Source organism: Podarcis cretensis, assembly GCF_951804945.1.
Source record: "Podarcis cretensis genome assembly, chromosome: 13".
Classification (NCBI taxonomy): Eukaryota; Metazoa; Chordata; class Lepidosauria; order Squamata; family Lacertidae; genus Podarcis; species Podarcis cretensis.
Window position 1 is genome coordinate 38,117,851 of NC_137182.1, and position 24,913 is coordinate 38,142,763.

Genomic DNA, 24,913 nt, shown 5'->3' on the forward strand with positions numbered 1-24,913 from the left:
CAGTGTAAGACAACTTCCTTCATCCCCCGCAAGCTGCTATTTATTCACAGATGGAAGCCACCAATGGTGCCAATAAACCAGAAATTATGTTATTTCATGCCTAATTTTTTACCTTGCCCCACGTTATAAGGCTTTCACCTATCAAACACACAATTAACATATTTTTTTATTTTTTAAAATCCCCACACAGAATACATCTAACCACGTGAAGAGTACATGCTAAATAATCACAATTTTACTCCAATGTCCGGGGAAGAAAATAGTGGCTGCCACCGTCTGCTGAGCTGGGCTTTGCCCCTTCCCTGTAGAAGCACAGCTTTGAAAACAGGGAAAAGGCCTACTGGCAAGGCTGAACCCTATTACCACGAACCTTTTGCTGATTTTTGCCACCTCCCTTAAAAATCTCTATAACCTCTGCCCCTGCCCCCCACCGCCATCAACAACTGTGGAGGAATTTGTTTTTGTTTTGCCATATAAAAATCTCACCAAAAGAACACCATGGGGAGAGTGGGTATCATGATGCAGAAATGTCGGGGTCTTTCAGCCAGTTCCAGAGCTGCTGTTCCCCACTCTGTTTGGCGTGATGTTTTCAGCGAGGCCCCAGATTGCATCTGAAATGTCAGGAAGCTGACAGTGGCCGCATTTGCTACCCCACCCTAGACCTCGAGCTTCTCAGAGTCTCCTTCAATCTAAACAATCTCCTGCGGCCATATATCAGATTGCATGCAAATAAATCAAGCACAAAGCAGGGTTTTGAATTGCCATAGAATTGCTTTTATGGAAAACATACATAAGAAAATGCATTTCTAGATTGGCTGCCTTGGAACGTGGTAGAATCTCCTCACTGGAGACTTGAAACAGAGGTTGGGCCATCTTACTACTAGAATTAAGACCATTACTAGAGTCAAATAGGGATGCATTTTGGCGCCTTTCTTGTTTAAATTTTATATTAATGACATGCAGCGGTGTAGCATGGGTTGTCAGCACCCGGGACAAGGCAAGTAATTTGCGCCCCCTAACCCAGGGCAAGGCAAGTAATTTGCACCCCTAACCTGCCGCCGCTGCCAGCTTCTTCTTGCTGCTGCCTGGGCTGGGGTATTTACGGTAAGGTAGCCACGGCGGCGGCGGCGGGTCCGTGTCAGGTGATCTGAGGCGAGTTGCCGCTGGCGCTGCCGCCCAAACGACGCCGCTTGCCCGGAGGAGGAGGAGGGCAGAGAGGCGAGGAAAATGCAACATGGCCCAGCAGCTGCAGCAGCTGCAGCGGCGGCGGCGCTGGCGGGGCTGTGAGGAGGGGCTGCCTGGCGCGCCCTCCGCGGCGAGCGCTGAGAGCCGCTGCCTGCCGGGCGCCTTCAGCCCGGACGCGCGCACAGCTCGTCGGTTCCGCGAGACATGGGGCTCTGCTACAGCCTGCGCCTGAAGCTCTTCGGCGACTCCGGAGGCGGCGAGCGCCCCCCCCCCCCCGATGTTGCGCCTGGTGCGGCCGGCCCCCCCTGCACCCCCCACGCTACGCCACTGATGACATGGTTAAAGGACTGGAGGGTCTTAGTTTGCCCCTGTCACAATTCTCAACCAAAAACTCTCAGTCTTAATTTATGCTGATGACCTAGTACTTATATCTAGAACCCAGGCAAGCCTGAGACGACTGCTTGCGAAATTAAGTTCATATTGCACGAGGAATGCTTTAACTATAGATTACGATAAGACGCAGGTCATTGTATTTGGGAAGCACCCTAAAAAGCATGCTTTTGGCACCTGGATGAACACATCATAAACCAAGTAAATACGTTTAAATATCTGGGGTTGGTTTATTCAGAAACGGCATCCTGAAATATACAGCTATCCAATATTAAATTGCAAGCCTTTAAATCAGCAAAAGCTATTTTGAAATTTGCTGCTTGTAAAGGTGGAAATCTGGTTAACCCAGCTCTATCTCTGTATAAGAGAGGTTGGGTGACCGTCTGTCAGGAATTGTCTGGTTGTGATTCCGGCGTTGCAGGGGGTTGAAAAAGATCACCCTTCAGGTCCCCCCTCCAACTATGATTCTAGCACAGATTTGCCTATCCCTGGAGACAAGGCATCACATCTACTTACCCCATTGCCTTCTGTTTACAGCTCCAGAGGCAGGGAAGCATGGTATCATTTGCAACTTTCCTACGTCTCCTAGTGGAGACTATGGGAATGTGGCCCTTTGGATGGGAGGGGGGAACACCCCTTTTCTAGGCCTCTGAATAATAATAATAATAATAATAATAATAATAATACCTTATCAGCATTATAGCTCAAATGTATAGTTCCAACTTTTTAAATAAAATCTGGCTGATTTTCCAGTTTTGAATATGAAATTTTGTATCCAAAACGTGACCATTTCACCATGGAAGTCACATGCTTCAGGAATGTGTTGGTATCTCCTGCTCATGGGGGCAAATACAAAGTATGAAGGTATTCTTGCAGCTGTGATATCATTCTGTTAGTTATCAAATAAATAAAGATGGCTAACGGGCAGTAAATATTTGGGCACATGGGAAATAATCCGAGGAGCATTCAATGCCAAAGTGAACAGCTTTGCAGAGAATGTTTAGAAGCAGATTCTGTTCCAGCTATAAATAGAAAGCAAACAGCCTACCATGGCAAAACACTGCAAGTAATCTTGGTTCCTGCCATAAGAGGTATTGATAGCAGATTCGGGGAACATTGCTTTCATAACAGGATGGTGTGGTGAGGAGAGCTGATAACATGTCCTGGTGATTGTGCTCAGGATATGAAGAACACGTATGTGTTGCCATTGGGTTGAGCAGACATGTTGGCAGGTCTCTTCTGCATCTGTACATTTAAAACACTCTTATAATACTTTTAGCAGTCATGGATTCCCTCAAAGAATGCCGAGAACTGCCATTTTTTAAGGGTAATGTCCTCACAAGCTTACAATTCCCTGCACCATTAACAAATGACAGCTCCCAGGACTAAAATGAGCTGGAACAGCATTTTAGTTTGTGACCGTTAAAGTGGTATAGGTAAAGGTAAAGGACCCCTGGACAGTTAAGTCCAGTCAAAGGTGAATATGGGGTGCAGTGCTCATCTAGCTTCAGGCTGAGGTAGCCGGTGTTTGTCCACAGACAGCTTTTCTGGGTCATGTGGTCAGCATAACTAAACCGCTTCTGGAGCAACAGAACACAATGATGGGAGCCAGAGTGCATGGAAACACCATTTACCTTCCTGCCACAGCGGTACCTATTTATCTACTTGCACTGGCATGCTTTCAAACTGCTAGGTTGGCAGAAGCTGGGACACAGCAACGGGAGTTCGCCCCATTGTGGGGATTCGAACCGCTGACCTTCTGATCAGACCCCGCCTCCCAGAACCCAGTGAGCATTGAAAGTAGTAGAGCAAAGGGCTCAGAAGCAGAGGGCCCTCAGCGCCACCTGTAGGGGAAAAGGTGGCAAATGATGAAGTGGGAGAAAAGGGGGTGGAGAGTCACTTGGGACAACATCCAAGAGGCTGCATTCCCAAGCCTGTCTCTGTGAATATTGAATAAAAAGCAGACGGTGAGGACTTTTCCTTGTCTTATCTGTTCCTGGCAACCTGCCATGGGGGTTGGTTCCTCTGCCGCCTGACACAGGACCCCCGGGAGATGGCATCTATGGTGATGTCAAAGAGTTGGCGCAAGCATGTAATGGTACTACATTCTGTCCCTAGAACAGTGTGAGGGAAGGAAGCAGAGGAAGGGAAGAAAGTCATGCAGGTGCAAAGGAACAGCAATAGCTGTGATTCCATAATGACTGCTCTCCCATCAACTGGGGGGGCACCTTTTGCATGGCAGCGCACAGCACGCCGATCTCTGAGACAACGGCAGAAGTTCCTGGTCTGGCTCCCCATGTCACAGCCCTTTGAGGCTCCCGCCAAACCTCAGTTCTAATGAACCTATCTGTGGTGGGGGGAGGCGGAGCTCTTTGCATAGATAAAAGGGCGGAGCCTACCTGAGAGTGCATAGTCAGCTCCAGAGCTTCACCCGCCCTCCCCTCCCTTTGTTTTATGCTCTTTTCTTACAGGTTAACTTCTTTTACAGGTATGCGGGTGCTGCTACGGTCTTAGGATGGCTGCTGTTAAGGGACCAGGAAGGAATTTCCCTGAATTGGCAGGTTTCACCTTCCCCATAGCAAATGTCACAACTTTGGTGGTTTTAGGCCTTGGGAGGAATCCTTTAGTCTATCTTCCCTAAATGGGGGGAGGGGCGTGATGCCTCCCCCCCCCCCCGCAGTGGCAATCCCAGGGTTCCCTGTTAAAGGGTCTGAGTCAGAGGGGAGTCACTGGCCATATGCTGAAAGGTTGTCAGCGCACTCCCCAGTGTTGCGGTGAAATGGGGGCGGGCACTCTGCATAAACAAATGTCTTCCAGAGCCAGCCCACTTCCCAGACAGACCTGATTGCCCTGATGTGCCCCAAACCCCCGGCTGGGGACTGGGAGGGATACGCGCCCAATGCCTAAGCCAAGGTCTTCCTACATGTGAAAGTTTAAATAAAGCTGTGGCCAATTTAATCCCATAATTGTCCCACGTTGTCATGAGTCATTCATTTCTTCCAGGTGGCTCTTGGCACGCAATGTGATGATAGAACTGGAAGGTCACATCCTTCCTGAAAATGTGGAGGTAGGGTAGCCTAAGAATAACCCCTGCCTCCAGCAATACATGGGGAGGATTTCATGGACAGGAGCATGAAACTTACCAACTTCCTCCACAGTGCTTCCAATCAGTCAGCCGCCATTTTGAAATCCCCACAATGCTCTGCAATGTTATGTCATGATGTAGCATCATTCTGAGGGATGTTATGTGGAAAAGGCCCTACTGGTGGCCATTTTATATCACCAAAAATAACCCACAATTCAACAAAGAGACTATACTACCCACTGGTAAAAGGAAAGCTTATCTTTATTATAATCTTCATGTACATTTTCCCATTAAAATGACAGAAAACTGCTGAAAGCAACAGAACAAGAAACACAGAATAAACACATTTCCATAAACAGTAACACCTGTCTTCTGCCTTGGCAATGTGACTGTTTAATTGAATGAAAAGAACACAAAGGTGCTCTTAGCATTAAGATGCAGGGCTGGTCCGTTTGAACCTAATGGATTATGAACCAGAAATTTGACAACATCTTTTTGCTAGAAAGCATAAGTAGAAAAATCATTTCGTTTCATGGTTTGAGTGCAGGGCCAAAGGGAGATGAAGTTCACTTCTTGGCATGTCTTACACAGAAACTCATCTGGTATATCTGAGATTTACCAAAGTGGACCCCAAATGTCATACTTCTTGAGAAAAATCATCTTGTCGTCAGGCTACATACAGTAGCAAAGCCATGTTTGCTTTGCTTCTCAGCCAACAACTGCAACATCTCTAGGAATGTTGCACATCAAAATCAGGATGCAATTCTGCTCTAATTTAATGTAATTCAAAATGAATTCTGCTGAAAATATGAAGTGTGCCGACTTTGGTTCCTGGAACTGGTACTTTTAGTGGACTCTGTGGGAGAAAGGAGTAGAAATCTGAGGAAGACCAAGCTCATTGCCCTTGAGGAATCTCAGTGCCTTGTTTGGACCTGGGCCATTGGTAGTAGCATTTTGAGTTTTCAAATAGATATCCTCTGCACAAAAAGAATGATGGAGTTGAGGATAATGGAGACCAATTCATATGCGGTGCCACTGAACTGCACTCCTCTTGTCTTTTGGGTTGCAATTGTTGGTAAAGGAAAAGGAAACATATCAGGAGATATTTATCATGTTCCCTCTGAAGTGCTGATTACTGAGAATGATACATGTAAGCAGAAGAAGAATCAGAACTCCTATGGCAAAGCGGATGATGTTGACTTGGGTGCAATTATAGGTATCTGGAATGAGATGAGAAATCAAGGTCTGGATTATGAGGTGGCATGTTAAGGGTACATTGTTATTTTATTTTATTTAGCATAATTTGTATACTGCTTGGTTGCAAAACAAAAAACAACCCCCCCAAACTCTCTAATTGGTTAACAAATATAATATACGCTGAGCAGTTTAATGTGCATAACAACCAACCATTATATATATTCACCAGGCTTTATGAAGAATGTGCATGTAATCTGTCCGTGAAGAGGGAATTGAGCACATTTCCCAATCAATATATCTCCAACAGTCCTTGGGGAATGTGTATATAGTGTCTGAATTTTGTACACTCTCTGGTTATTATGGTAAGTTTCCAACACACCTTGGGGAATCTGCATATGTCGACTGAATTTTGTATATTATCTGGCCAATATGCATAATCCCCCAATAGGAGCTGTTTTCCCCAACCATCAATCTTCCTGTTAGAGAAACCTTTATCTGCTAAATTAACTCGTGTCAGCCTGATGTTAAAGGCACATAAAAATGCCTCTCTCCACCATAATAAGCCTAATGTGACTGAGACTTGCATGTTTTGAAGCTTACTGGAATTTTCAATTAAGCTTCAAAGACCTCCTAAACCAGACTTCCGGGTTAGCGCTGCCGATTAATGGCGGATTCCCTCCGAGTTCCGGAGGGAATCGGCTCCGCAGGATCGGGTCTTGTCCGCGCCGGCGACGCGGGGACCCTTAAAAATCACAGGCGCGGATGCCTGTGAACGTGGTGACTCGGCGGGCACCATTTGCGCCCCCCCAAACCGCGAAGGAGCCTTTTTAAAGGCTCAGGAACGGGGACGGGGGACGGCGCGGTGCTGTGAGTCGATTGCTCCTTCTGCGGAGCGAAGCCGCATGCCATTGCCGGAGAAGCACTGACTTTTTCCTTGAAACATTCGGACTCAAAAACAAGAACCCGTGAGTAAACATGGAATTTGGATCTTAAACAAATTTTTCCTGAATTGGGAACGAGCGGGGAAGGGTCAAAAAGGAAGTCGCCCCCCCCTTTGAGTAGATATTCTAACGCAAAGAGCTGGCAACTTAAGGTCGAGAGAACTTTTTTTTAAAAAAAAAAAAAAAAAACTTCACGGCTTGACGATATAAACTTTACCGGAGGATAAACTTGACGTTTGGAGCTAAAGTTTCACCCCCCCCAGAACCCGGGGACGCCCCGTGAGAGAACCTGTTGAGGAACTATTGAAGATTTTGACAGCTGTCAAATAGCTGTCAAAAGGAAAGGATAAAGGGAACTTTGTCTTTGTTGCATCTGCTGGCTATATTTGTTGCAACTTCTAGAAAATAAGGGAGAGCAGCTACAAATTAACTTACTGACTGGTTTTTAAACTGAGAGACACTGTAAAAATGGCTGAAAGAAGCAATAATCAGACTAAACTCAACAAAATACTGGCTCTCCTGGGAAAGTTACAAGATCAGACAGATGTTTTGACTACAAATGCGAACACCCTGGCCTTGGCAGTAAACAACATTGCTGAAGCTGACAGGGAGTGGAGGCAGGAAGTTTATATACATCAACAACAAGAGGAATTTGAGAGTCACGAGACTGTGGATTTTGAGGAAAAGGAAGGTGGACTGGTAATTTTGCAGATGTCAAGGGAGAATTACAGTTTGGGGCCTGGCATGCAGACAACAAAGGAGAATAAAAACTTGAGGTGGAAAGTTTGGACTGAGTTGGAAATTGCAAATTTGAGAGTGGAGCACCTCATTAGCATTAATCTTAAATATGGAGGGCCAACTGGAAAAATCATGGATCTTGTTGGGTCAGAGCCCCTTCGAGCCTTGGGGCTTAACCTAAAGGACTATCCAAGAGGCCGGCAGAGAGGAACTGAGGGTGACTTGAGAGCCTCGGACGTGAGATCTCCAGGTTAAACAGTATTGATTGATGAACATTTATTGGGGACCAAACCGGGAAAGGGGGGTTGGAGTTTGATAATCCAAAGGGTACAGAATTTTTAATTACTTACTTTTAATTTGTTTTGATATTTGTATGGAAGTTGGGAAAGCTATGGAAGGGAAATATTGACTTTAAGAAGTATGTTAAAGAATAAGAAATGATGTATAAGATGTTTAAGATTAGATAAGCTAAAATTGGTGTCTAAAATGGTTAAAAGGAAATGAAAATGAGGAATGTAATAATAATTTTATGGAAGAATGAGGAAAGGTAAAATTACAGTATGTCAAAATTATTAAGTTTAAGGTTGAGAATTAAGTAATAAGGATTTGCAGGACTAATAACTTGAATTGGAATACAAGAAGGGGAGGGGAGAGGAGGTCTAAGAAAGAAGTTATATGAAAATAAGCAATTGAAATTTCATTTGTTTTTAATTGTTTTCTTTTTCTAAATTTTTGTATCTTCTGTTATTTTTTCTTGTTTTTTTTTGTGTGTGTTTATGTGTATTATTGAAATGCTAATAAACATTTATTAAAAAAAACAAAAAAAAAAACAAAGACCTCCTAAACCAAAGCCTGATACGATACCTGATATCAGAATCTCCAGGGAAACACTGGGTGCTGAAATCATAAAAGGCTCTTCTGTGCTTTCATAGATGCAGCTATAGTTGCCTTCATGCTCCCGTGTAAAATTGCTGATGGTAAATTCACCCACATAAAAGTGACCATTCATGAGCGTAGGATTTGTGTCTCCAGTCTTGTGAAGAGAGAAGTTCACATCTTCAGAATCAGATTCACACCTGATCTTGACCTGCCCTCCAAGTGCAACACATCCTCCATGTTGGATGGAAATGACAGGTGCGGACAATGGGGAATCTGTGCATAAAAGGAAACAGGAAGTGAGATGTCAACCGCCAAACAATTATGTCCAGTTCTTGGCCATCAGGAGACGTTGTCCTTTTCTTATTCATATAATAGCTTTGCATGCTTCAATATAAATGTTTGGGGGCTGGCTTAAAATCCACAAAGATAGATAGATAGATAGATAGATAGATAGATAGATAGATAGATATAACAACAGCATGTTCTCATCACAGAGTATAGATTTAAATAAAGAGCCAGGGAGAATAAAGAGGTCTTTGTTTGGTGCTAAAAACACAGCAAGATGGGCCACAGGCAAGCAATTCTGAAGTGAGAATTCCGTATGTTCCATATGTTTGACACCACAGGTTCCACTAATGCCAACTGGGCATTCAATCCAGTCTAAAATACAGGACCACAACTCCAACTTCACACAACTTCCCCACCTCCTCTCTCACTTCCCATTAATCTCACTTCCACCTGAGAGCAGCCCCTGGAAGAGGAAGGAAAGCTCTTTAAAAGGAATGTGCTCAGGGAGGAAAATATTCGTCACAGAAAACCACACACATCCAAAACCATGTAGAGAGAATGTATGAGCATGCGAAGAGAACTCCAGGCTATTCAGAAGATACATAGCTACACATGTTGGCTTTTACATTCTTCCCAAGTAGACTGTTTATCACAGGTAACTAAACCCAGGTATAGTTGACTTCCCCCCAGAGATAGCATAACATGAGAAAACTCTTTATGTTACCTAAGATCAGCAGTTTCACTATTTCACTAGAGACTGAAAAGACTTCTGATATACTGATATATTTGCAGCTGTATCCTACTGCATCATCTCTGCTCAGGTTGCTGATGACAAGGTGAGCGCCATCCAAATTGTTCTTCAACAGCTGTGGTACAAAATTCTCTCTATGCTTATAAAATTTGAATCGGACACCTTGGCCTTGGCAATTGAGGGTCACATTTCCCCCCAGAGGAAGTGGTCGTCTAGGACTCAGGGAGATGGTGGGTCTGGCTAGGTCTGGATCTGCAATTGAGAAAAGGTTGTGAGTGAGATGCTGGAGCTGCAACTAGCCTTTTTCCAAACAGATGTTAGTTTGTGAAGTAGCAGAGATAACAGTTCACACATCATCTCAAATAATCCACCATTAACATATATGAAGTTTTCCCATCTGATTCATCTTTACTGAGACTGCTTTTTTTCCCCCATTTCCTTGTATACAGGATCCAGCCTCAGGACCCCCAAATTACCTGTGTGTACACTGGAACTTGGGACGCAGGTGGCGCTGTGGGTTAAAGCCTCAGCGCCTAGGGCTTGCCGATCGAAAGGTCGGCGGTTCGAATCCCTGCGGCGGGGTGCGCTCCCGCTGCTCGGTCCCAGCGCCTGCCAACCTAGCAGTTCGAAAGCACCTCCGGGTACAAGTAGATAAATAGGGACCGCTTACCAGCGGGAAGGTAAACGGCGTTTCCGTGTGCAGCTCTGGCTCTGGCTCTGGCTCTGGCCAGAGCAGCGATGTCACGCTGGCCACGTGACCCGGAAGTGTCTCCGGACAGCGCTGGCCCCTGGCCTCTTAAGTGAGATGGGCGCACAACCCCAGAGTCTGTCAAGACTGGCCCGTACGGGCAGGGGTACCTTTACCTTTTACACTGGAACTTAGCCTAGGGTTTTGCCAAAGATGCCTCAAGTTCAAGAGTTTGGAAATCTTTTTAGTAGTACTACTACTAGTAGTAGTAAGTGGTAGTAGTAGTAGTAGTAGTAATTTGGATTGCTGACCCACCCTTCATTTTAAGATCCAGGGCAAGTTACAACAATAGTGTGTGTGTGTGTGTGTGTGTGTGTGTGTGTGTGTAAACAATGAGGGTTTTTTGTTTTAAAATGAATACCTCATTGTTCTCCCAAATGATTTCCCCACTGGAGAACCTCCACTATTAGAAACAGTATATCTTGGAGAACCAGTGGTGAGAGCTGCTGCTGCTGCATTCAGCTCCTTTTGGGCTTCCCACAGTCATCTGGTGGCAACTATGAGAACAGGTTGCTGCACTAGATGGGCCACTGGCCTGATCCAGCCGGGCTTTTCAGGGTATTCAAGCTGTTGCGTTGCCAACTTCCTGTTATATTTTATGTTATATTTATATTACTGTTTTAGATGTGTTGTAAGTTGCCTGGAGACCTTCAAGTAACAAGTGACAAAGTAGTAGCAGTGGTGGTGGTAATAAAATAAATAAATAATAATAATTTATAATGTTCTCATATACCCTCAAGTAAAGGATTCCCATGGTTCTATAGCTGCCCTGTACAAATAGCCTCATCACGGTTTGCCACAACTAACTCTTCCTCTTTGGCAATCACTCATAGCTGAGTAAGATTGTCTTCCATAAACACAGTTTTAACAATGAGTCCGTAAGTGACTGTGGAGGCCAATTTTCTGTATCCACATGTCCTTCCACAGTGGGGACATTGGTTTCCGGACGGGAGCTGATCACGGTGTGGATTTGCCAAGCGTACCTTCCTCTTAGCACGTTTCTCTCACCCAGCAGTCATAGCTGCAGCTAAAATTCAATTAATTTTAAAAAAGAAACCCACCAAAGATGAATGGGTCTTTCAGTTGGGAAGCAGATGCATGCAAAATCAGATATATTTTTTTACCTGTTAGCTGTAACTCCACCTCATCGCTGGGTTCTGAGATGGCAAAGCAATCTGGCAGGGTGCTGTATGTGCAGCTGTAATATCCCGAGTGCTCCCATCTTGCGTTGCTGATGGAGAACTTGGCAAGAGTTCCATTGTTTTGGATGAGCTGAACAGGCTTCGCAACTCCATACTTTTGGAAATAGAACCTGACAGCAGTGGCGTTGCTTCTGCAATCAATCGTCACATTACTTCCTAGGGTGACCTCTTCATCGTGGCTCAGGCTGATGCTTGGTTTGGGTAAGCTGTGATCTAGGTAATAGTAATAATAATAAATTTTATTTATACCCCGCCCTCCCCAGCCAAGGCCGGGCTCAGGGCAGCTAACAACCAATAATAACAATGAGTTGAATGAATACAACTTAAAAACAAGATTAAAATGCAACATTAAGTGAAGAGATTATACCCCACCCATCTGACCAAGGATCCACAAAGGAGTGCATTCATTTTTCCAAAAAAAAAAGTCAATTCTTCTACCCGTAAAACTGCTTGGATGACAAAGGAGGAGAAATGGCTGGCATATTATTCACATTGTTACATGATAATTTGTGTCTCTCTCCCCCCCCCTCCCCCCGGAAATTGCCAACAGAGTCTTCTCTGGGCACACTAAAGATTGAGTGTTACATCTGAGCAGTTTCTCTTAAAGCTGTGAGAGAAGTTTTGGCAGTCGATGGTGCATTTAGCCTTAACTAAGCAGCCATCTGGGACGCGGGTTGCGCTGTGGCCTAAACCACAGAGCCTAGGGCTTGCCGATCAGAAGGTGAGCTCCTGTTGCTCGGTCCCTGCTCCTGCCAACCTAGCAGTCCGAAAGCACGTCAAGTGCAAGTAGATAAATAGGTACCACTCTGGCCGGAAGGTAAACGGTGTTTCCATGCGCTGCTCTGGTTCGCCAGAAGCGGCTTAGTCATGCTGGCCACATGACCTGGAAGCTGTCTGCAGACAAACGCCGGCTCCCTTGGCCTATAGAGTGAGATGAGCTCTGCAGCCCCAGAGTCGTCCACGACTGGACCTAAAAGTCAGGGATACCTTTACCTTTACCTTTTAAGCAGGCACAATTTGGATTTGGCGGCACAGAAATGTGGTTTATAGAATAACGCTTGTACAGGATCTCACTACCCATCTTGATTGATTGATGGATCATTTAATTTCTATACAGTGGTACCTCAAGTTAAGTACTTAATTCATTCCGGAGGTCCGTACTTAACCTGAAACTGTTCTTAACCTGAAGCACCACTTTAGCTAATGGGGCCTCCTGCTGCCGCCACACCACCAGACCACGATTTCTGTTCTCATCCTGAAGCAAAGTTCTTAACCCGAGGTAATATTTCTGGGTTAGCTGAGTCTGCAACATGAAGCATATGTAACCCAAGGTACCACTGTACCACTTACCGTATTTTTCACCCCATAGGACGCACTTTTCCCCCTCCAAAAATGAAGGGGAAATGTGTGTGCGTCCTATGGGGCGAATGCAGGCTTTTGCTGAAGCCTGGAGAGTGAGAGGCATCGGTGCGCACCAACCCCTCTCGCTCTCCAGGCTTCAGGAAGCTATCCGCAAGCCTTGCAAGCCCGGCGGGAGTTCCGGCGGGCTCACAAGGCTTGCGGGCAGCAGCCTGCAGCCCCGGCGAGTGTCCACAAGCCTTGCGCACCCAGCGGGAGGTACTGCTGAGCGCATGAGGCTTGGGGCAGCAGCCTACCGCCCGAAGCACGGGGAGCCCTCCAGAGGGCTCCCCGTGCTTCGGGTGAGTGTCCGCAAGCCTTGCGTGCCCGGTGGGAGGACCTGCCGGGCGCGCAAGGCTTGGGGCGGCAGCCTGCAGCCTGAAGCACGTGGAGCCCTCCGCGGCTGGGGGAGGGGAATAATTTTTTTTTATTCATTCCCCCCCCCAAAAAAAACGCAAGCTCCGGGGACAGCTGGGAGGCGCAGCGCGTCTTCCCGCTGTCCCCGGACCTGGTCTGAAGGTGGGCGGCGGGGAGAAGAGCGCTTCTCCCCGCTGCCGGCCCCACAAGCACCTGGGGGGGAAATATTTTTTTTTTCCTTTATTTCCCCCCAAAAAAACTTGGTGTGTCCTATGGGCCGGTGCATCCTATGGGGCAAAAAATACGTTAATACATTTAAAATATCTGTAAACGGTGCATGGAAAACTGAAGCCAGGACAAACAAAGCAAAATATTACAAAAATACAGTTACTATACATATAAAAGTGTTACATTAATACAAAGTTACATATATATATATATATATATATATATATATATATATATATATATATATATCCTTCTAAAACAACCTCCCTCTCAGCCTCTGGGCTCTCATCCAGGGTCCAAGAAACGCTCAGCTCACCCACAAAGGTCTCGCAATGAGAAAAGTTGCTGGAAACAGAGGGCATCACCCCAGTTCCTCACTCTAGACTTGCTTTTTATGGGCAGGTACTTCCTCAGGCTGCCCACAGCTGTGTCCCATTCAGCTGCACTTTTTTCACCCAGTTCCAGGTACAGCAGGTTTGTTGGGTTTCCCAGGGGGGTCCAAAGGATGGGAAGAGAGTGCCCCCATCCATTCACAGCTCTTTATTCTCTCTCTATCCTCTCCTCCTCCTCCTCCTCCAGCTGGTAATACCTGACTTCAAGTAATTAATTAATTAATTAATTAATTAACGGACAAATCAAGGACAATGAGAAGCTACAGGGAGCCAGGAAATGGCAAGCTAGATATTACACACCTGTTGCTGGAAGTTGCAAGGGGGAACTGTGGCGTGAGTGCAAGAAAAGATTTGATTGAGGTATATAGCTGCACCTGTAGCTCCCTTTGTCCTCCCAGCTGATGTTCAGGGAAAGCTCTCCCTCATTTGACTTTGGGCTTGTGAGAAACCTTGGTTTCGGGTCTCCAGCTTTATGGAGAAAAAACTTTGCAGACTGTTCTTCAGTTTTACACTGGATGGTGACTGAGTGGCCCAGGGAAACAAACGAACTGGGGTAGATGGAGATGACAGGTATGGGTAATTTGGGATCTGTATACAGAAAGAAGGAAAGCAGAAATGAGATCACAACCATCTTAAGATGGTTCCTGTCCTCAATCGCAGGCCAGAGAGGTACATTTGGGACATTGCGCTACCCTCTGTTGTACAGTTATAACTTCACTCAGAAAACATATAGGAATCATTAATTTATATTCATTTTAGCCCAAACTACCAAGGGCATGCAGAAAGAAGAAAGAAAGAAAGAAAGAAAGAAAGAAAGAAAGAAAGAAAGAAAGAAAATTTAAAACAAAAGATTTCACATCCCTGCTGTAATGGGTAGAAATTTGCCTTTTTTGAAAGTGCAAGCACTTGGTTTCAACTACCCCTTGTCATCTTGCTTCAATTTATCTTAATTGGGTGAGATAGAGGCATCGCTAGACCCTGAAAGGCTGGTTTTGCCTTGGAAATATGGGGGAATAAAATGTGTTTCAGCAACATTCCCAATGATGCACTTTGGCCAAAATCACCTGTCATTGCACAAATCCACAGCTCCAACCAAATAAATCACATTGATTGCTATCACACCTTTCCCATCCATTTGCCCAGCGTATGCCACTCTCAGGACTCCCAAACTACTAAGTCCCAAATGAGTGTCAGGGTATAGCCTAGAACTTTGCCAAAGTAGTTTTAACTTCATTGTAATGGAAATATTTTGAGAAACAGTGGTGCCTCGCAAGACGAATGCCTCGTAAGATGAAAAACTCGCAAGACGAAAGAGTTTTTTGTTTTTTGAGTTGCTTTGCAAGACGAATTTCCCTATGGGCTTGCTTCACAAGACGAAAATGTCTTGCAAGTTTGTTTCCTTTTTCTTAAAACCGTTAATACCCAGGGTGCATTCAGGGGGTGCAGTTGCGACTTGACTTCGAGGAGCCTTTTTTGAGGTTTTTGAAGACTTTGGTGATTTTTGAAGCTTTTCCAAAATCCATGCTTCGCAAGACAAAAAATTCGCAAGATGAAAAAACTCGCAGAACGAATTAATTTCATCTTGCGAGGTACCACTGAACTCCTTTCTTGCTTTTTCTGATGAAAGAACTAGGTCCTCGAGAAATGCTCCTGCTGGTTTATCCTCCCAGCTGCCCTGAATGGATAGCCTCCTAGTGCTTGGCTACTAGACATTCTGCAGACATTAAAAATTTTCTTTGAAATGAATCCATATGGTGAGAGGTGTGGAGAGAGAGAGAGAGAGAGAGAGATTCCTTACCTTCTAGCAGCAACTCCACAGGATCACTAGGCTCTGAGATAACAAAGGGTTCTGATTCAGAGCTATAACGGCACCTGTAACCTCCTCCATCTGCCCGGCTAATGCTACTGATTGTGTAGCTGCCCCTAGTCCCATTGGTCTCCATGTGCTTATGATCCATTTGGTCTTCATCCTTTTGGAGATAGAAACCTGCAAGTGGACTTTGGGACTGGCACTGGATAGTTGCATTTTTTTCAATGGCGCTCATCCCAATGGGGCTTATTGTGGGTTTGGGTAGGCTAGGATCTGTGGAAAGGAAGAGACAGGGCTGTGGTCATTCCCCTCCTGTGGTGGAAATGCGGAAGACAATTGTATTTCGAGGAGTTCGGTGACATGTCCCTTTCCCTTTAACATCCCCAGTTGGATTCTTGTGTTTTACACACCTGTCGGGAGTTTCTTCTGTGTTGCAAGTGCTGGCTGGATGCCGGCTGCAGGTAGTGGGAGACTCTCAGCCACCCTGTATTCATCATGAGTAATGCCAGGTGCACTTGATTACATCAAGGCAGGCTATAAAAGCCATGAGTGGGAGGGGCCCAGTAAGCTTCTGTCCAGAGCAAAGGACCTGATGCTTGGGCTCTTTCTCCTGCTGCTCTACCTGGGGCTCCAGGCAGCTGAAGGGGAGATTGGGTAGCCCCTGTCGGGTATGTTTTATTTTATGCTTTGTATGACTGCTGTTTATTTGTTAATAAAACTGTTTTGGTTCCCCTTCCACCTCCTCATTCCTTTTGTCCTGATATCCTTGGAAAGAACTGCGGTATTTGGCAGCACACCTCCCAGTTCTGCACTTTCTGTCACTGGAGTGAAAAAGAGGGCAACACCATTTAAATGCCCCTGAGGTTCACAAGTATCCACCCAAGCTGACCCAAGGATCTGCTAGTTTAAAATAGCCACAGTTTTGAAGTCCAGGAAGCAAACAAACATGGGCTGCCAAAATAGAAAGGTCTATATGTTGGTCCACAAGGTGGGGGAAAACACATCCAGAAACCATATTGGGCAAGTATCCTTATTAGGCCAATCAAAATGTCATAAAGAGGTGTGGAAGATTTTGGGTTCCCCAGCACTTTTTATCTGTCTGCTTGGTGATAACCAAAGCAATGGCAGGGAGATGGAGGCAGAGAGGAAATGTTGGCTGATAGATGGAATCTGCTCTGGGTCACATAGAATATGGGAGGAAGTAGCAGACATTCATATGCTATGCAGGTTTCAGTTTGTACCAGGTTTCAGTTTGCGCCTCTGGGAAGAAGGGCATATAATTTTTGACCTTTTAATTTTTGATAATCTCACACAGAGACCTTTCTCAGGTTCTCTACTCCCCGAGCCCAATAATCCAGGAGTCAGTTTCTCCTGGATCCAATATTAGGCAATTTTCACGTTCATTCACTCCTTAGGCCCCTCCAGACATTCTTTTTAAATATACTGAATAGCCATGATCATTTGTGCTCATGATGCTATTGGGTTGGTAATACGTGAGCCCATTTTCAATAATGTTTGTAGCTGCAACAGTTTTGGGGTGGCCATACTGCTTCATTTCCAATCAGTGCACGTTCTGTAACATGCTGAAATTCTGCTTTGGGGGGGGGGGGGCTCTCCAAGCTGACGTTTCTTTGCAGCTTTAATTCCCCAATTCCACTGAATGATTTCTGTCCAAAGGGGATATAGCACAACCAAAGTGAGGCAAAAATAAATCAGGGATTTCAGCAGGCACTTACAGGATATGCACTGACTTGAAAATGAAGCAGTGTGTGTTCTTCCCCCACAAGGGTCAGTTATTAATCTTGGTTGTGCAGTAATGGTGGTGAGGCGATTTGTGTAAGATGTCCTTTGGTGATAGATATCCTTGAGGAGTGTTACACCATCAGTCTCCAGAATGTCTTTCTGCAACTTAACTGACCCTTGTGAGGACAGAACAGTGTGACCGTCTCAAAACTTCCGCAGGCTCAAACAGTATTGAAAGCAAGCTCATCTATGACCCTGGTAGCATTCTGAGCACAGTTAACATAGAGAACACTACAAATGTTCTGGGTTTGTTTTTTGTCTTTTGTCCTGCTTTCGTGGCACTAGAGCCAGCCTGGACAGCAATAATGTGGTAGCATTTGAGATGCACCACAGAATAAAAGAGAATAAAACCACCACTAACATTACTATAGTGTCACAAATACACCTGCAATAAATTGCCAGTCTGAAGGGCCCAAAATCCAGATGTTACTTAGGTCTGTCTATGCCCTTAGGCAAAATACACAGGTTTCTTGGTAGGAGAAAATAATAACAATAATTTTATTATTTATATGCCGCCCATCTGACTGGGTTGCCCCAGAAAAGCAGGAATACTATTCTGTAGAATCAGGTTTAGAACTAATGAAGCAGGATTATCTTCTATAAGGCTGAGCAGGACTTTGGTCACATCCACTCCACACATCTAAATCACATTTATACCACGTTAACAGTCATGGCTTCCCTCAGAGGATTCTGGGAAGTGCAATTTACCCCTCACAAAGTTACAACCCCCTCCACCCTTAGCCAATTGCTGAACCTCTTACCTAATATAAACAACTCCACGGAGTTGCTGTGTTCTGACCGGTATGTTTTCAGTGGCATTCTGTAGTGACAGCTGTATGTCCCTCCATCTTTTCTTGTGACATCACTGATGTGGAACAGTGCCTTTCTTTTATATCCACCACTGGTGGTGCTTATTTTCACACCATCTTTATGCAGAAAGAAATCCAGCCAGCAGTCTAAATGAACCCAGCAAGAGATGGTGACATTTCCTCCCAGCGAGACTATCCAGCTAGGGCTCATGTGGATGTGGGGAGGATGGAAAATTCTCTCTGGAATGACAACAAAAAGGAAACAGTATGCTGGATGGTGGGGAGAGATTCTGCAAGAGAGAACCTATCTCTGGGAATATTTCATCTCTAGGAACCAAGCAAATTGCTGAATGAAGAAAGCGAACACAATCCAACAGTTCCAACCTATACCAAGCATTGGAAGTGAGAATGACCGCTCCCCACATTAAATGTGGTCGCGCGCAGCCCCCTGGACCCTATGCGGCACCATTAGCACAGGCTTGGCTTCGCCTTCCCCAGGTGGAATACCTGGAAGTCTCTGCCTACCTCAGCCAGCTGCCCAATCCCATCTCAAGTTGCGTTGCCAAGGTGATCAGGCCAGGTAGGGGGAGGGACCACCTTGCCTACGCAATAGGGGGAAGATCTTACCTGGGAATTGTGTCCTTATTGGTTCTCTTGCATCACATATAACACACACACACACACACACACAAGCACTTATAAATTGTATCTCATGTAAAGTGTCAAGGCAGCGTACAGCAATATAAATGCGATAAAACGTGATAAAAACAATACAATATGTATTGCAGTGGTTCTGGTCCTTCCTGGAGAACAAGTCCCAGAAGGTGGTTCTGCGAGTATATTGGCAAGGTTCTTTCTTGCTTCCTGTGCTTATTACTTTCTGTGTGAGTGAGATTGTCTAGATATTTGGGCTCAAGTGCTGCCAGGGTGTGGAGGACACCCACCTCATCCTCTCACTCTTCCATCTGCTGCTAGAAAAATAGTGGAAGTTCTTAGAGGGTGATCGGGGTGGGGGGTGGCATGAACTGAATGAAAATTATGATATCAAAACAAGATGAACATGCTTAGGGATTATGGGGTAGATGTATAAATATGGTAGTTTTAGGTGGGGTTGCACTCACCCTGAGGACTCAAGTTTGAAGTTCAGATAGACTTTTGGATCTGACACTGCCCCTGAATGTGGCTGTAGTGGCCAAGAGTGCCTTCTTAGATATTTTAAAAACCAGCTTAGAATGGTGTGTGTTCTCGTCCATTTTTTAGTTTAAAATGACAGTGATTATGCTATCAATTATGTGATTCCAGAAATCACACAACATACCCTATGTAGAGTGCCTTTGAAGAGCATGCCCCTCCCCAATCGAAATCCCAAAACTTCATGAGTGGCCAACAGGACTGAATGACAGGCATCTGCATGCAATGCTCGATCAGGACCTTGGAGACTGGAAGAGCCCCAAAGAATGAAAGTCAAAGACGCTGGAGGCATGTGATATCTAAAAGGTTTGAGGCTACTGGAGCCATTTCCCCATTCCATCCAGCTTTGTCGGGTCCTTACCTTCTGGAACGTTTTCCTCTTTAGTTATAGGGTAGCCTGGAAAGAAGAAATAAATAACTGAACTGATTCCACACCATATCCTTCCATCCCCAGTAGTAAACACATATAGGCAGTGCTTTATTTAAGAGCTATATACACAATAGTTTGCAATGAGCTGCTTGCTGAAATGGAGGGTTTTCTTTCTTGCAGAGGAAAAAAAAGCTCTGTTTTCGGAAGTGCTTTCAATGCAAACTACTTCAAAATGGTGCAGTTAATTCTTGCAGGTGTCTCTGCCTAGTCAACTGCTTAGCACTTTAAGGGAGCCCTGCTCACAAGGGAACAAGCAGAGCTCACTGTAGGCTTCTGATTGTTCTACTGTAATCATATCTGTACCTGTCTCACACATGACATCAGATGTAGCCTAGGTGGGTGGAGCTTGGAGAAAATAGCCTGTAGGCCAAAGGTTTCCTCAGTCGCCTAACTACAGGTTTCAGATTGTGAGCTCACAACAGTGAACTCAATGCTCATGCAAAGAAATGAGAGATCTAGCTCTTTCTTACATGATTATACTACATGCATACACATTCCCCTGTTGCATAATCTCACACTTCAACCATCCTCTCCCCTCCAATCCCTTTCCCTCATACTCACTGGATGCTAAAATAGAGAAGGTGGAAGAAGTCCAATGGATTGCACAACATTTCATTTTTTAGATAAAGGCAGTTGGAGTGGGACCACTCAGGCTTGCAAATGCCCAGCTTTCTGAGTGGGACATCTAGCAACCGGTAGAGAGGTTTAGATTGGAGAAACAAAGTGAAAAAGTGCTTTTCTAAATAAATAACTTCAGCAGCAGGAACTCCAATCCCAGATGTCTCTTCTGGTTTGGCCACAAACAAAAGAGTCCCAGACCTTTTCCCAACTATACTGCTCCTGTGATTGTGGCTCAGTCTGTCTCTTCCTCTCCATTCAGCAGCACTGGCCGGGATGAACTGTTCCTGCCAGCACCATATGCCCAGCAGCACCAAGGGCAGAGCTGGCCCAATATGAAAACTGGTAAATGCTTTGCCACTGCTGCCTCCTCTCCTCCCCCTTAAAAAAAATGCATCTGCAATGCATGGTGATGCATCTTCCCCAATCTCCTGCTGGAAAGAGGGCCTCAAGAGGAAGTCAAAATGTGCAGGAATGGCTAGATTTGAGATGAAGGCCCTGAAGAGGAAGAAGGCCAAAGCTTGAGATCGGACAACTATTGTCATGCTGAAATTCTCTCTCTCTCTCTCTCTCTCTCTCTCTCTCTCTCTCACACACACACACACACACACACACACACACACATCCTTCCCAGTTGGGGCAAATCCTTGGCTTTTTTGCTCACCGAAAAAGAGGATGAAGAGGACAAGTCTCATGATGAAGCAAAGCAGAAGTCTTTAAGTCCTGTTTCCAATGTCACAGTCTCCAAGTCAGTTAGTCTGCAGATTACTTTTGCAGGGCATGGGAAATGTGCAATATCATTTTATCACCCACTCCATCCTTTGCCGTAAGCCTCTCAATCTGCATACCACATATGATCTGATACCACATATTTTTTCGCCACTGCTCCCCTTACTTTCATGCTGATTATTGTACCAAGAAGAGACCAGAACTGCTTACAGAATGTTCACCCACAATGTAGGAAGCCAGGAAGGCTGCCTTAGCTAGCAATGAGGAACTCCATCAGCTTTAGCTAGTCCATCTTTCTCATTTCCCATCTGTAACAGCTCTCCAGAGTCCCACATCAGTCAGAGAACTTTTTTCAAAACGGGTTCTCTTGAAAATCCATCAGTTTAGTACAAATTTCTCCTTTTCATCTTTGTATGCAATTTTGCTTAAAAGGCCTATTTTTGCAATGCAGTTTTTTCCATATATAATAAAAGTGTTAATGTTATTTGCATTAGTATATGCATTTTTATGCAAACTTTACCTAGCAAAATTATTCTTGTACACATTACACTGCATTGCAATATCTTGAGAAGTGTGAATTTCAAAAGATGGCTGTGTTTTGGTTTGCATATCGTTTTAGAAAGCATGAATCTAGAAGGTTTGCCTGTATATGAGAACTGAATCAGATTTCTTCCCCCATCATAAGTCCTAGCTAACCAAGCTGGGTTAGAAACACAAAGATCTGCCTTACAGAACACTTAGAGAGGACCATGATTAAGTGGTATACAAATTATAATATATGGCAGACCTTTGGGCAATCTAGTTCCATATTGCCTGTAATAACTCTCCAGAGTTTTAAGCAGGGTTCTCATTTCTAAACTTAGTCCAGAGGAATCTGGGCCTGAACCCAGGTTTTCTGCATACAAAGCATAAAATGTGGTTAGGAGGATAAAATGGAGGGGGAATGGTTCTGTTTTTGTAGCCTTGTGCTTCTAGGAGGAAAGGCAGGATATGAATGTGATTAAACAAATAGGTCAGTAAATATTAAAGCACCAAAGGAAAAAATGGAAAATATTGCTGTTATTATTGTTTGCTTAAAATATTTATAGATTGCCTTTTTAAGTGAGAACTTATTGAAGGCAACTTACAAAAGAGATTTAAAAAATACAATTCCAATGATGTTTTTGTCATGTTTATTTTTATTCATTCAAAACCAAAACCATATAGTTCAATGACACAATGAATTAAAGAGAAAACAGAACAGAACCATACAATTGCATGAAAATTAAAATTAAGCACACGCGAACGAAAAAAAATACTAATCTAAATTTCTGCATTCGCAATGCCTGTGGTGATGATTATGATGATATTTGATACTGGAGAGTAGAAATATGTCCTTTTAAAAAAAAAAAGAGTTGCCTTGTTTGTAAATATCAGGTTGTTGTTGTTGTTGTTGTCATGCTGCCATGCCCTCAGCTGGCACCACAGACTGCCCTCAAGTCTTCTGTACCAGCTTCCAGGGGCGAACAAAGGCGTTGTGACACCCAGGGCACCGCTCCAGCACCGTACAGATGGTGCCGGGATCCCTCCGTCACTGCTACAGCCGTGAATGGAGAATCCTCCATTCACGGCTGCAGCCGCAAGCAGAGGATCCCTGCACCATCTGTACGGCGCTGGAGCGGCGCCAGCAGCAAACCGCTATACAGCGTATGTGCGACGGTGCTACGTATGGCGCATGCGTGCGATGTCACACATGTGCTGTACTTAGCGGTTTGCTGCCAGCCCCAGGATCCTCTGCTTGTGGCTGCAGCTGGGAATGGGGGATCCTCCACATACGGCTGTGTTGGCGCGATGGCTGCTCGTGCTGCCACGAGCCCCCGCGGGGTGACTTCTTGTCACCCCCGCAGACATGGAACCTGGGGTGCACCGCCCCCCCACCCGCCCCCCATTGAGATGCTACTGCCAGCTTCTTGACAGGTATTTCTAAACTTCCTTTCTTCCCAGAGCCAACACGGATACTGTGGACTACTAGATATCTCCTACTTAGTAGAGACATCACTTTGCCAACAAAGGTCCGCATAGTTAAAGCTATGGTTTTCCCAGTAGTGATGTATGGAAGTGAGAGCTGGACCATAAAGAAGGCTGATCGCCGAAGAATTGATGCTTTTGAATTATGGTGCTGGAGGAGACTCTTGAGAGTCCCATGGACTGCAAGAAGATCAAACCTCTCCATTCTTAAGGAAATCAGCCCTGAGTGCTCACTGGAAGGACAGATTGTGAAGCTGAGGCTCCAGTACTTTGGCCACCTCATGAGAAGAGAAGACTCCCTGGAGAAGACCCTGATGTTGGGAAAGATGGAGGGCACAAGGAGAAGGGGACAACAAAGGATGAGATGGTTGGACAGTGTTCTCAAAGCTACCAGCATGAGTTTGACCAAACTGCGGGAGGCAGTGGAAGACAGGAGTGCCTGGCGTGCTCTGGTCCATGGGGTCATGATGAGTCGGACACGACTAAACAACTAAACAACAACAACTTCTTAAGAAGCCATTCAAGAGGCATGTGTGTGCAGTACCATTTATTTAAAACAGAAATATTAAAATGTTTTATCATCACTTACAGTGTAGAGAAGCACATGGTTTTGTAGCCTTATGAGGCTTTGCCCTCGGGTGGGAAAAAGTATTGCACCCGGGAAAGGGAGATGGGAGTCAAAACAGACACAGAAGGAATAGTTTTGGAGAAAAAGCTTTATTTCTACCATCCATGAACTGGTAGAAGGAGCAAGTGTGATAACTCACAAAACAAGCACGGGTTCACAGCCATTTGCACAGAGCATATATTCCCCTTCCAGTTCCCTCCCCTTTCTCCTCCCTCAGGAGTCCTGCCCCATGAGTTCACCTGAGCATGAACAGAAAGCTCCTGTCTTGGGACTCTTTTGGACTCTTCACAGGAAAGGGGGTGAGAAGCCAAGGGGGTCGAGGAGCCTTGCGGTTCAGCATGTCCAAGATGTTGCAACTGAATGAGATAAAAGTCAGTTCTCAGGCTTGCTCTGACAGAGCCTATTCATTAGCTTTTTGAAGCCTTCTCGTGCTGATAAAAGTAACATTTTGCCTATGCACAGCATCTTGTGAGAAAAGCAGAGGAAAGCTTTAGCTGTGGATTTTTAGAAGAGAGAAAGGGAATTTTGGACAGTTTTTGAGGCCTGGGGTGATTATTGAGGGGGGGGTGACTTTGGGCCTAGGTGGGGCCACCTGTCCTCACCTCCTTCAGTTTCATTTTTTATTTATCTTATCAGGTTATTTTGCCTCATTTAAAACAATACTGGCCCTGCTCCATCATACCAACCCTGCTCCCCTCCAAATACTCTCTTTCTACATCCACAACCAACTGTCACTCCAAGTTCAACTTCAAACTCAACTGCCTCTATCAACCGTCTCCCAGCAGAATTCAAACTCCTTTTTCAAAACTTCTATCCAGTCACCATTCACTAGCAACATTCCAAGCACCCACCTCTCAACAACAAATGCCATTAACTTGCATATTATTCTTGATTTGATTGATTTGACATGATTTATTGTATTTCTATGCTGCTTTTCTTTCAAGAGAATCTCAAAGAGGCTTACAAACAAGAACAGCCATATAACAAAACATAACAGAACTTCCCAAATACAGAATAAATCTGAAGGAGGTGAGGACAGGTGCCCCACCTAGGCCCGAAGTCACACTAGGCCTCAAAACTGTCCAAAATTCCTTTTCTCTCTTCTAAAA

General features: G+C 44.9%; 1 protein-coding gene across 7 annotated transcripts; it reads right to left on the bottom strand.

Moving 5' to 3' along the window:
- Positions 1–4,903: 4,903 nt before the first annotated feature.
- Positions 4,904–24,819, bottom strand: LOC307201319 (immunoglobulin superfamily member 1-like). 7 transcript variants are annotated; one of them, XM_079950396.1, is made up of 10 exons: positions 24,415–24,819; positions 23,766–23,783; positions 19,754–19,789; positions 18,154–18,348; positions 15,578–15,862; positions 14,080–14,367; positions 11,327–11,617; positions 9,428–9,706; positions 8,401–8,688; positions 4,904–5,880 (listed from the first exon to the last, which is right to left on the bottom strand). In XM_079950396.1, the coding sequence occupies exons 1-10, from the start codon at positions 24,419–24,421 to the stop codon at positions 5,756–5,758; spliced, it is 1,812 nt and encodes a 603-aa protein (XP_079806522.1). In that variant the 5' UTR covers positions 24,422–24,819; the 3' UTR covers positions 4,904–5,755. The 7 variants fall into 7 exon arrangements, with proteins under 7 accessions (XP_079806522.1, XP_079806519.1, XP_079806521.1 ...); XM_079950393.1 differs by having other exon boundaries at positions 18,154–18,441; XM_079950395.1 differs by lacking the exons at positions 23,766–23,783; positions 24,415–24,819 and adding an exon at positions 21,105–21,191.
- Positions 24,820–24,913: the final 94 nt, after the last annotated feature.

Coding starts and splice junctions, on each gene's coding strand:
- LOC307201319 (XM_079950392.1), bottom strand. CDS start 21,135: ATGAGACTTGTCCTCTTCATCCTCTTTTTCG. Junction 18,442..19,753: donor AGAGGAAAACGTTCCAGAAG/GTAAGGACCCGA, acceptor TTGTCATTCCAG/AGAGAATTTTCCATCCTCCC. Junction 8,689..9,427: donor AGTGAAACTGCTGATCTTAG/GTAACATAAAGA, acceptor TTTTATGCACAG/ATTCCCCATTGTCCGCACCT.